At 45.0% G+C, this 13,414-nt stretch overlaps 1 protein-coding gene and 1 non-coding gene across 2 annotated transcripts in view; both read left to right on the forward strand.

The window, feature by feature from the left end:
* The window catches only part of LOC121677190, a 69,833-nt gene extending 56,621 nt beyond the window's left edge, over positions 1–13,212 (forward strand). The window contains exons 6-7 of the mRNA XM_042055119.1: positions 7,322–7,402; positions 13,084–13,212. Coding sequence (XP_041911053.1) covers positions 7,322–7,402; positions 13,084–13,183 — 181 coding nt within the window. The 3' untranslated portion in view covers positions 13,184–13,212. The remainder of the gene's footprint in view (positions 1–7,321; positions 7,403–13,083) is intronic.
* Positions 2,195–2,351, forward strand: LOC119815985. The gene has a single exon (XR_005285654.1). It is a non-coding gene; the product is annotated as a U1 spliceosomal RNA (small nuclear RNA).
* Positions 13,213–13,414: the final 202 nt, after the last annotated feature.

Below are 13,414 nucleotides of genomic sequence, written 5' to 3' on the forward strand. Positions count from 1 at the left end.
GTAAGCAAGGATGGGAGGGCTAAGGTGTTGACAGGGACAGTAAGGTGATCCAGCCTGTATGTTTGGACCCCAGCATAAAGACTTGGCTTGCGATGCCCTGGTCACAGTGAAGTGTTCTAGTAAAATAGCACACCCCACCCTCAAGCTCTGAGGCATCAGCCATCGAAGGGGAAGTCAGATGACCGAGCACTGGACCCTAGGCTGGCCAAGCTCCTCTCTACTTTCGTAACCTCATGACTCTTAGAAGAACCTGACATCGAGGGTGCAAATTTACTGTTAAATGCTGGGCGACATGACAAAGAAAAGACCCTTATTGACCAACATGGACAACTGCCCGCTGCATGCTAGAAGCATCCACTCAGTGGTCTGCTTTATTTCCAACTTCCACGGCTCCATTCCTTATGTGATAACAAGCGCCACACTGGCTGTATTTATTTCAGACCCTTTTCAAGTTCTTTCTAATAATTAGTTTTTTGGCCATTAAGTCGGTCCTCAGCAGGAATACATTAACATGCTTATTTATACCTCATTGGGCACATACATCCTCTTGTAAGTAAGGTCTATGGTCCCCCAAAGTATCAGTGTGGAATCTTGAATTGACCCATCCTTTTCTCAGCCTGTCTTCGTGAAGGTCAGCCCTGAAGTAGGTTGCCTCTCTGTTACTGTCCCTCTACTCCCCCGCCCCTACTCATGATTCTTTTATTACTTTGATTTTAGAGGATCAGGACCATAGAGTTAAAGTGTTGGCATTGTTCTGTGAGAGGAGATGAGGTAGTGAAGAAGGCCTTCCAGGCTGAGGGGTTCGGCATGTCCTGATCCCTGTGGGGGAGCTCTGCTCTGCAGCTAACACGGGATGGATGCCTACGGCTTTCAGACCAAGGATTCTAAATATGGAGATTGTGCAGGTGGGTCTCACTTGAGTAAAATAATTCTATGGCGACTGTTGGAGGTTGGTGGCAGGAGGAGAGGCGAGGAGGCAGCAGGTCTGAGTGTAAGTAGCATCCACACCCTCAATTATGAATCTCCTCTGACCATCATTTCAGAGCCCAATGCAAAATTAAAAAGTTGGAGCATGGGCTGGAGAGATGGCTCAGTGGTTAAGAGCACTGGCTGCTCTTCCAGAGGTTCTGAGTTCAATTCCCAGCAACCACATGGTGGCTCACAACCATCTGTAATGAGATCTGGCGCCCTCTTCTGGCATGTGGGCATACATGGAGGCAGAATGTTGTATACATGATAAATAAAATCTTTAAAAAAAAAAGTTGGAGCATGTAGTTAAAAAATTAGCTAGAATGGAATAATGCTTGATTGTGTACTATAGTAAAGGACTTACGTATGCTACATTGTGGGTAAATCTCAAAAGCATTAGATTGGGCTATGGAGATGGCTCAGCAGGTAAAGGCACTGGTTTCCTAACCGGGCAACCTGAGTTCAAACCTTAAATCCCATGATTGAAGGAGAGAACCGGTCCCTGAAAAAGTTGTCATTTAACCTCCACGTGTGCATCATGGTGGCGCAAACATCCCCTTCCCTCCAAACATAGCAACAAATAAATGTAAAAAGCATCGCTCCCCCCAGTTATGCTAAGAGAAGGAAGGCAATTGCAAAAGGTCACATATTCTATGACCCGCTCATTAAAATTTCCAGAATATGGAAATGCATGGAGACAGAAGGCAGGTTAGTGATTGCGGAGTACAGGGTAGGAACATGGAGAATGGTAGATTGACGGGCATGAAGTTTTTTTTTTTTTTAGGGTGATAAAAAAATCAGATTTCAGAAATCAACAAAAATGAGGGCTAGGGAGATGGCTCAGTGACTCAGAGCATTTATTGCTCTTGTGGAAGACTTGAATTTGATTCCCAGAACCCATATTGGGTGGCTCACAGCCCCCTGTAACTCCAGTTCCAGGGGGATCTGATGCTTCTGATCTCCAAGATGCACCTGCATTCTTGACGAAGGACCCACACACAGACACCAACACATGCACCATACACGTCATTTAAAATAAACAACCTTTTAGGGCAAATGGAAAAAGAGACGAAGAAAAACAAATTGTGATTGAAAATGCCACAGTGACCTAGTGCTGTAATTAAAAAGCTTAAACAAAGCAAAGTAAAACACCAGAAAGAGCTAGATAATGGAGCTGGATGACACATGTACTAAATGCCATTCAGCTGTTCATTTAAAAATGCTCAGCCTTACCTGGCAGGGAGGACACCGCAACCACAAAGGTGGTTTTTCTACCCGCTGTTATACTCTGAGGGCACTGACCCCTGACATTTCCCCAAATTTGGGAAACTTGACTATGTTATCTGTGGTAGTGGGGGGGACTACATTCATGATTTCTCTTATATATATTGTTTTATTTTGTTTATTATATATATAATTTAAGTGGTCAAATTTATTTAGTAAATTTAGTTTTAGTAGAAAATATTTAATATATTAAATATTGTTAATTATTTCAAGATGTCACAAGAGGGCACTAAGCCTAGTAGGGTCTTTCTCAGTGTAGAACCCCATGTGGCTACTCAGGAATTTGGTCCTAGAGTCTTCACGGCTCTGAGAAACTCAGACTAGAGCAGCAAAAGGCAGAGGGATGTGGTCCCTACAAGTTGACAGCACATTTCTGGTGAATGCTGGTGAGTTGGTCCCTGATTTCTGAAGCCCCAGGAGTCCTGAGGCTTCAGAGACTTTAAATCCCAACCAGACAGGGCCCTAATTCCCATCAGCCACCAGATGGAGAGGGGCCTTATCCAAGGTCATGAGCATCTTAGCTTGATTCTCCAGACTCCCACTAGACCACCTGCCCCACTCATGCCTCCTCTCCAACCCTCTTCAGGTCCTGCCACCTTCCTGTCTTTTTGTGACTGGGCCTTTGCCTCCAGCCTTCTTTGCAGTGATAGCTCCGGTTTATAGAAACATGCTTATCTAGCCCTGGTCTGTGCTAATGATCTGCCCCTGTTCACGGATGCAGAGGTGAGTTGGTTCACGGAGGGTCTTGTTAGCTCTCGTTTTAAAGCTCCATAAGAGACTGTGATGCCACCAAAGTTTGAGTCAGTGCAAAAGGCTTCTGCCCTCCGGGACCACCGAGCAGTCTTCCAGTTGCACCCGCCTGAAGCAGTGCTGATGGTGACACCACATAGGCTTGCCTGAAGGGGACCGCTTGGCCTCCAGCATGCAGTCTGTCGCCAGATGTATCAGAAACGTCACCATACCCAGGCTGCTCCAGCTGTTCCCACTGTCAGGACACACCCTGTACAAACGCCAGGCCAAATCCTTCCAGTGCCCTGGGCACAGTGTAGGAGCTGTGAGCAGGTAGCCCTGGGAACAGTTCCAGTCCCAAGGCCTGCCTCCTGGGTCACCAAAGGGCACCATCCCCTTGGAGGCTCCTTCTGGGCTCATCAGGGTATGTTGCTTTTGGAGAGGCCTTTTTCAGGGCTGCTGGAACCAACTGTGCTTGCCACATGAGCAGGCTACCTAGTGGGGTCCTGTAGATCCAGATGGCAGAACTCCATTTTACCCCAATCTTCTGTTTGGGGAGTATTCTGGGGATAACCTTGGAATTTCTTCATTTCTCAAGGATCAGTAAGAGAGTAGGAAGAGAGAGAGAGAGAGAGAGAGAGAGAGAGAGAGAGAGAGAGAGAGAGAGAAAGAGAGAGAGACACACACACAGACAGAGAGAAGAAGACGAGAGAATGGAGAGAGACAGACACACAGATGAGATAGAGAGAGATATATAGAGAGATAGAGAGAGATAGAGAGAGAGATATAGAGAGAGAGAGAGAGAGAGAGAATGAATAAGGCAGAAATGGACAGCTATGAATACCTGGTTCTTTGTACCAGACAAGACACCAGCAGTTTGTTACCACCATTAATTCTTTGATACATACGTTCTGTTTTCACTAACACACATTCATTGTGCATGGTGTTGGGTTGCACAAGGATACTTTCATTCAATTACATAATACACTTTGGGCACTACACCCATTCACCCTGCTCATTTCTTAACACCTCCACGATAACCCTTGCTTCCTCTGGACAGTTTTGCTTCCACGTTCACGTCACCATTAGTTCTACATTAGCTGCACAAGCAAGGTCATCTCTCCTCTTTGCAGATGATTGAGACACGAGGGGCTCATCCGTTGGCCTAAGTCTGCAATTCCGACTCTGCTGACTGGGAAGTGACCATTGTCGTAACAAATACCTACAAATTACACAGCTTAAAAACAAAAGCCCCTACACTTACTTACCCTGCAGTTCTAGAAGTCAGAAGCCTGAGGGGGGCCTCACTGGTTAAGATCCCAGGGCTGGCAGGACATACTCCTTACAGCTTCGAGGGCAGAATCTGTTGCCTAGACTCTGTGGCTTGTACAGGCTGCCTGAGTTCCTTGGCTTTTGGCCAAAATATCTCTATGCCTTCATCTCTCTGGTTTTCTGGTCACAGCCATGAAAGGATCTCTGTTTATGAGAACTCACATGACTAGGCTGGACCATCCAGACAAAGCAGGATGACTTCCTTCCATCTCAGAGTCGTTGACACGTCATGTGGTAAAAGTCCTTGTTGCCACATAGATGCACATGCTGGGTATTAGGACATGGGTCTCTCTCTCTCTCTCACATGCACATTTTTGTATGTGTATTAATCCTTTTCTCTTTCGGGCTACGGGCACCTTTAGAAGTACCTTCATTCTCTTCTTCATGCTTGTGATAGTTACTATTATCAACTCGATAGCATCTAGAAACATCTACAAGACAGACCTCTGGGCATGTCTGTGAGCGATTTTCTAGATATGTTTAGGTTGGAAGACTGACCCAGAATGTGGGTGGCACCATTCTATGTGTTGGAGTCCCGGACTGCATCAAAAGGGCACAGTGAACCGGAAGTTCATCTCTCTTTGCCTCCTGCCTGCAGATGTAATGTGAGAAGCTGCCATAGGTTCCTGCCACTATGCTCTCCCCAGCATCTTGGATTATGCCCTCACTCTGTGAGCCAAAATAAACCCTCCCATCCAGTGGGAAAAGTAACTATTGTAAGGCCCTTCAAGAATGACACATTTCTGATGCAGGAGGTGAAGAGCCACGTTCCTCTAAAGCCTGTGTCTTGACATAGTTTGGAAGAGTGTTCACATGTCTCAGATGAGCTGTGTTTTCAGGTGGTATATGTGCACGTGTGTTTGTGTGTGTGTGTGTGTGTGTGTGTGTGTGTGTGTGGTTGCTTGGTTTATACTAGTGACTCAGACATTTCAGACATTTTGGATGAGCTCAACAAATTCCAGAGTTACGTCATTAACCACCGTCCTTACCTTTCATCTAGTTCGGGTTATGAAGCTGGCATTAACATGGGATTGCAGGACCAGAGGGCAGGCTTGAAGCTAAATCATCCTGTTCAAACTTCCGATTAGTCCATCAGAGCATTTGAGATGTAGATGCAAATGTCTCCCCCTAATGGGCTTCTGGCCTGACAGAGTGTAGCTCTGATCGCCGCTGTTTACATTAAGGATTTCCAGTGCTTAGGACATTTGCAGACTTGGCTACTCTCGCTATGGATTGCTCCAGGGACCCTCCATCTCTGCTTCAGTGGGACTAGGATTACAGGATTCCTGCCTGGTGTTTAAGTGCATGGAGGAGAGCTGAAGTCAGGTCCTCATGTGTGTGGCAAATGCTTTACCCACGGAGCCATCTCTCACAGCCCCTCCCTCCTTCTGTAGGCATCTCACACCAAGTCTTTTTCTGATTTATTTATTTATTATTTATTTATTTTTATTTGCTTTTGCTTTTGACACAGGGTCCTTCTACAAAGCCTAAGCTGGCCTGGAACTTACTATGCAGCCCAGCCTGGCTTTCAGCTTCACTATAAGAGGAAAGAGGGCCTGCTTTTCGTCCCGGTTGCCCAGCTAGCTTGGGAATTTAAAAAAATTATTTATTTTTTATTTTTTTTTGGTTTTTCGAGACAGGTTTTCTCTGTAGCTTTTGGAGCCTGTCCTGGAACTAGCTCTTGTAGACCAGGCTGGCCTCGAACTCACAAAGATCCACCTGCCTCTGCCTCCCAAGTGCTGGGATTAAAGGTGTGCGCCACTACCGCCTGGCTAAAAAATTAAATTAGTAAAAATTAAAATATAATTTCAACATTTCCCTCTTCCTTATCCTCCCACTAGCCCCTCTCATATGTTTCCCTTCCAGCTCCTTCCATGCCCCCACTCCCTCTCAAATTGATATCCTCTTTTTGATTATTATTGCTACATATATATGCATAAATATATAAATATAATCCGCTGAGTATGTTTAGTGTGACTTGTGTGTATATGATTTCAGGGCTGATCATTTTGTATAGGATAACCAATTAGGAGCTTCATTCCTGGAAGGGGCTAATTCTCCCTCTCTTAGCAGTTACTTGTAACAAGTCTTTCTCTATTCTGCCTGCCAGCTCCCACATAACCACACAGAGTTTTTTTTTTTTATTAATTATGCGTGCTTGGCCTTAGCTTAGGCTTGTTCCTAACTATTTCTTATAATTTAAAATAACCCATATATATTAATCTACATTCTTTATGGGTTCGGTAACCTTTACTCTGTACTTCCCATCCTGCTTCCTCTGCATCTGGCTGGGGACTCCACCCTTCTTCTTTCCAGAGTTCTCTGTCCCCAGAAGTCCCACCTAACCTCTTCTGCCTAGCTAATGGCCATTAAGTTCTTTATTAAATCAATCAAAGTGACCCATCTTCACACAGTGTGCAGGAATAGTCTGCCACAGTTACTAGATACCTGTAATTCTTTGTCTAAAGTGGGACCCCACGAGATTTCCACCTCCCATGTTGGGATGCCATGTTGACGAGACTTCATGGGTGTGGCTTCACTGTCACATGTAGGACAATGCAATATCTCACAGCAAACTTCCTTGTCCTCCAGCTCTTGCAATCTTTCTGCTCCCTCTTCCAAGGTGGTCCCCACACAAGAGCTGTATTATAAACGTATCCATTGTAGCTGGGCTCCCTACGATCTTTGTTATCATCTGCATTATGACTTGTCGTTTTTCTGTAACAGCCTCCTTTTGCAGTAAGAAGAAGCTTCTCTGATGAGAGGTGAGAGCTATATTTATGGAGATGGGACTTAACAAAACCGATTAAAGTAAACTAAGGCCTCCATGAGTGGTTCTAGTGTGTTATGACTGGTGTCCTTACGGGAAGCAGAGCTCAGAACACAGGGGTGCATGTACACGGAGGAAAACTGTGTACGGGTGCAGTGGGCAGGTGACCATCCACAAGCCCCGGAGACAGCACTCATAAGAAAACCACCGGCTAACTCTTGGACCTTGTTCTTCCAGGCCCAGAAACACAACAAGAAGAAAGTTTGAAGCCACCGAATCTGTGGTTGCCCTAAAAACCCAATACTGGGTCTGTTTCAGGTGATGGCCTCTCCTTCCTACAGGGAGTTAGTCTATGTGACTACTGCATTTAGTGACTAAGGACACAGAGGGCACCTACAAAGCAGAAAACCAACTAGAATCAAGTTCCCGATAGGCTGCCCATGGGACAGCTTATGTCAAACGTTTGACAACACCCTTGCTCTTCCAGAAAGTTGGGTCCTGGTTTCATTTTCTCTTTGGTTAATTCCTTTAACTCCATCTGGACTCTGGGTTTCTGTCCCTTCAACCTTCTTCTAGTGTATGTGTGTGTGTGTATGTGTGTGTGTGTGGGGGGGGGGTATGAGACACATGTAGACAACTTAGAATTGGCTTGGCTCTTGAGTATGTCTAGATGCTGTGATCCAGTGGAAGGTGATGGTTTCTGAGCCATCCCTGGTCCCTGGCTGACTCAGGTTAGGGCCTGATACCCAAAAGACAGTTGGAAAGGATATTCATGGTGGGCTTTGGTGGCTTCTAGTCTCTTGCTCCTGAAGTGTGGCTTAGGGTCTCGTCTGCCTTTCTGGGGCCCACTTCTGTGAAATTCAGGTCCTGAAGTTCACGTTAGCTGGATGCCTGAGCAATCCTAGCAGAACAAAGATCAAAGTTCACTCCTTTCTGAGGGTTTAGCCCAGATGGTGTTTCCAGACAGCAATTGATTATACACATTGAGAAAGGCCAGTGTAGAAAGCCAACACAGCCACTGATTGGCTGGCCAAGGTTACTGGGAGCAAAGAAGATGGGAGGGAGGGAGGCAAGTGTCTAGGAGGAAGGGTCCCAGGGTGGACCCTTGTCACTGACAGCTGGCGTCCTTCTTGGCTCAGTGCTGGAGGCCAAAATCAGTTGTCTCGGCTACAGGGCACATTTTTTTTTATAAGAGCAGAGGACAGATGCCTTAATGTGTATCACTGTAAGGTTTGGGGGACATGACGGGAAGAGAGGGGTTCACACAGCCAGAGTGAAAGCTTGATCTATATGAGGCAAGTGATTTACAGGAGGAGAGAGGCGCAGGCATGTTCCCATGGCTTTTCCATCTCCGGCTGAATCGCACCCCTGAGCCCTCTGTGTCAGCTGTTGGTTCTAATGAATAACACTGGTGAGAATGCTATAATAATGTTAGCTCTGAGCTCCTCCGGTGCAAGACCCCAAATTAAAGCCCAATATTGTGTCATCTTGTGGAATAGCAAAGACCTCAAAGATCCTTTCTTAAATTCTCCTCTCCACTCTGCTCCTGCTGAGATGGTTCACCAAATAGCCAGCCTTCCTTATCCAGGGGACTCTGGACAATTCCTGCTTATCCCCAGTGGCCCAGTTCTCTATCGTCTCATGGAGTCACTCAAACAAGCCCATTACGCCTGACCCTCTTGAGGCTGGGTGTTCACTCTTTCTAAGTACAAGGCCCATATGGCCCTGTGTGGTGTACTGTCTCTTCCTGACCCAAGCTGTTCTTGTCATAAACTGCTAAGGCTGAGCATTTCCTTCACACTTGGGTAGGTGGGAATCTCCTTCATCAGTTCACTGCACAGGAGGCAAGATGTTCTCGCTAGCCATACTCGAACACGTAAGGTTCTCTTGAGAGTAAGCTGCCCCCTCAATCTAATTTAGCTGACCTTTTGGAGTTTCTCAGGTTAAGATCTTATTGGGTCAAGTTGGAAGGCCCACTTGGGGGTCTTGTGTGTATGCTTCATGCTCTGACTTCTAAGTATATTCATGCTCTGGCCTCTGAGCATACTGCTTCCTCCTTCCTTTGACTCAGGGCATCAGGTCCAACCCCTTAGGAGTCCTCTTAGCAACTTGCTTACCCTTTTCTCTTAGCCTTAAGGACACAGACATTTCCCACAGAAATCTCTTTCTGATTACTGTCATGACTTCCTTTCTAGAAGAAGGAAAGTGTATGAATAAGCAAGAGAGAGTCTTAGAGAGTGTGAGCCTCTGTATAATTAAGGAATGCAATTTGATGTTTACTAGTTATCCGTATCAGTTAGAATAATAGATGTAGCTGTTACTACAAAATAAACTATACAAAACAACTTCCTTGTCTCTCATATTACAGTCTAAAGTAATGTTTTAAGTTAGCAAGTAGCTCTGTCCAACATTATTTTTCAAGTTCAGGTGTGTGTGTGTGTGTGTGTGTGTGTGTGTGTGTGTGTGTGTGGCCAGAAGCTGATGTTGGGTATCTTCTTCAATTACTCTTCATTTTACCTTTTGAGGTAGGGTCTCTCCCTGAACTTGTCAATTTGACCAGGTTGACCAGTGTGCCCCCTGTCTCTTCTTCCCAGCATTGGAGTGCCAGGTGGATGTTGCTATGCTCGGTCTTTTATGTGGGCTCTGGGGATTGAACTCAGGTCCTCATGCTTGCATGGCAAGAACTTTACTGACTGAGCCATCCTTCTATCATTTAGGCTCATCTTTGTCTAATTTCTGTTTGATCATTGTTATCTAGTTGGTGAAAAAAGAAAAATGGAGGATAACTATATGTCTTTCTTTGGGTTCACCTTCTTAATTAGCCTCTCTAGGATCACGAATTATAGGCTCAATGTCCTTTATTTATTGCTAGAAACCAATTATGAGTGAGTACATCCCATACTTATCTTTTTGGGTCTGGGTTACCTCACTCAGGATAGTGTTTTCTATTTCCATCTATTTGCATGCAAAATTCAAGATGTCATTGTTTTTTACCGCCGAGTAGTATTCTAATATGTATATATTCCACACTTTCTTTATCTATTCTTCCATTGAAGGGCACCTAGGTTGTTTCCAGGTTCTGGCTATTACAAATAATGCTGCTATGAACATAGTTGAACAAATGCTTTTGTAATATGATAGGGCATCTCTTGGGTATATTCCCAAGAGTGGTATTGCTGGGTCCTGGGGTAGGTTGATCCCCAATTTCCTGAGAAACCGCCACACTGCTTTCCAAAGTGGTTTGGACTCTAGAGTGAGGAGGAGGGGAGTGAGGGGAAGGGGAGGGAAATGGGAGGTGGGGAGGATGTGGAAATTTTTTAATAAAAAAAAGAAAAATAGAATGCTGCATATAGACACTAATCAATAAAACTCTAATTGTATTCTATTAAGTATTAGGAAAAAAAAGAAAAATGTACAAAGCCAGGATTGACAGGATTATGAATTTCTTTGTAAACAAGGGAAAGAATGATGCTCATATCGTGTCTGCATGCCTCATCACTAGAGCCTGGGTATAGCCTCAAGGGAGGGTGAGAGACACAGTCTTTGGCAGGAAGGGCACTTAGAATTACAAATATGATATCTTAGTTGCTTTTCTGTTGTTGTGATAAAAAAACCATGGCCAAGGCAACTTATTTTAAGAAAGCATTTAATTTGGAACTTACAGTTCCAGAGGGGTAGAGTCCACAAAGGTGGAGCAAAGACAAGGCAGCCGTAACAGCTGAGATCTTATAGCTTGATCCCCAATTTCCAATCAGAGAGAGAGAGGCACACTGAGAATGGTGGGAGGTTTTTGAAACTTCAAAGACCACCTTTGCTGGATACACTTCCTTCAACAAGAACACACCCCTTAATCCTTCCCAAACAGTTCCACCAACTGGGGGCCAAGTATCCAGATTTGTGAGCCTAAGGTTGCTGTTTTCTACATGCATGATGAGTATTACATCCAGCTCAATATACTTTTTAAAATTAAAGTAAAATGAAGCAGGTGGTATTCATTTTAATATTTTATCTTTACTGAATATATATGTAAAAATCATTTCAATACACAAAATCACTAATGAGACATTTTATACTTATTTTTATATCGCCTTTTAAATCCAGCGAGTTAATTTGTATTTCCTCTAAATCTCTCTCACCATCTGCATTTCAAATCTTTAGCTACCAAATGTGACTTGAGGCTGTGAATTGATCAACACAGTTCTGTATCATCTCTCAGAAGGTTACCAGGGGCACCAAACTACATTTGCTGGAGGTCGGCACTTATTCATGAACATGTCCGTGTTGGCTTCCTGTCTGTATGTTAGCGCCCCACACTGCAATGGAAAATCCATGTCTGCTTTTGGGGTCCTCTTCCTAAGAACACGAGATCAAATGTTCTCCAGAAGGCAATACCAGGATGAAAGTCCAAGGAGAGTTGTTGGGTCAGCACTGGAGCTAGGGGTCCGTCCACTCATTCCTTCACCTCTTCATTCATTTCCTTTAAGGCTCTACTGAGCACTGTTCTACAAGGAACAGGTTTGTTACTGCCATCATAGAACGGCAGCCTGCTGGGGCAGCTCTACAAGGCTCTGTGAATCAGACTAAGATTTTGGTCACGTGTTGCGCAGCATCCTTTCCAGCCCATCGACACCACCTCCCATGATTCATCTGTGCCTCAGAGAAGCAGCTCACGTTGTTAATTGCCCATATCCCATGGCATGCCACTCCCCAAAGCTGCAAATCAAGGTTTTTGTGACATCTCTTCCCTAGCAGTGACTTGTGATTAGGTTGTTGTTCCTAAAAAAGGTCCATCCCTCATCATCTTTGCAATTTCCCCTTGATTTTCTTGTTTGGTAAATTGCAGTTCCCTGGATAAAAACTGGTTTGGGAGTCTCTTCACTTTTACTCAGCCAGAAAACACACCTAAGACTCAGGCTGTGGGAAGCTACTTCAGAGACCATGTGGTCCAGTGCTTTCAGAGATGGAAAAACTGGGGACTAGGAAGGGGGAAATTGCTTGCCCCAAATCACATAGTTTTTATTTCATCTTTTTGGCTTCATCTCACTCCAGTCTGGACTCTTAGAGCTGGCCCAGCTAGGCAAATGCTGTGCTATATGACCTGTAACTGGCTTTGAGGTTCCCTGGAAAGGAAGTATTTCTTCCGATGACAGGAGAAAATGTTTGGATCCTGGATAGCCCACAGGTAGTTTGAGCACGCCAGCAAAGGTGAGGATGGCTCTGAATTCCAGCTCTGTGGACAGCTGTGTAACTCCGAGGGGGTACCCCGCTTCTCTGAGTATGAGTTTCTGTTTTGGGGGTATTTTTTGAGACAAGGTCTTATTATGTAGCCCTGGCTATCTTGGAACTCACTATGTAGACCAGGCTAGGCTCAAACTCATTGAAATCCACCTGCCTCTGTCTCTTGAGAACTGAAGGCCTGCACCACCATGCCTGACCCAGCTTCCATCTTAACAGTGGTAGTAGCAACTGTGCCGCATTGGTTTCCTGCTCATCTGGCTGATACCTCTTCCTTCTTCAGATGCCCTCTCCCCAGTGACCTCTTTGAGAAGTCTTTCTGGTTCCCCATTGAGTCCAGAATACTTACTGTATCAGCACATACCTCTGTGGAGTACTGGCCTCAGTGGTCAGTACAGAGTGATAGATCTCATCATGCCATTTTCCTGCTTATGTGTCATGCTCATCGCCCTCCCTCATGCCCCCCTCTGGCTGGATCCCTTTGTCTTTCCACATAGCCTTCCTATTGCTTTCATACACTTGTGTTTTATTGCCCTCCTCAAAATCTTGTCCTCCCTCCCCACGATCCTCTTTCTAGTCTCAAGATCTATATGCTCATATGAATGCATGCACATACACACATAATTTTAAACCTAAATCCAGCATATTTGGGAAAGTACACAGTATTTGTCTGAACCTGGGTTATTTTGTTTAACATAATGATTAGCCAGTTGAGTCCATTTTCCTGAATATGTTATGATTTCAGTGTTGTTTTTTTTTTTTAGGCTACATAAATGCCTCTGTCTATATGCAATTCATGTTCTCTATCCATTCAGCTGTGGATGGACATCTAGGCTGGCTCCAGTTCCTGGCTACTGTGGATAGTGTGTAGCAATAAACAAGGCATGCAAGTATCTGTGTGATGTGTGAGTCCTTTGGGCGTCAACCCAAGAGTGGTGTAGTTGAATCACACGCTGCTTCGATCTCCAGCTTTTTAAGGAACCTCCATATGGGCTCTCACCCTCACCTGCAGCGAGGCAGGGCTCGTCTTTCCCCACAGCCTCACCGTCACTGCTTCCCACCGCTTTCTTGCTGTTAGTCATTCTGACTGCAGTG

This window comes from Arvicola amphibius, chromosome 5, assembly GCF_903992535.2.
Source record: "Arvicola amphibius chromosome 5, mArvAmp1.2, whole genome shotgun sequence".
In the NCBI taxonomy this organism is placed as follows: Eukaryota; Metazoa; Chordata; class Mammalia; order Rodentia; family Cricetidae; genus Arvicola; species Arvicola amphibius.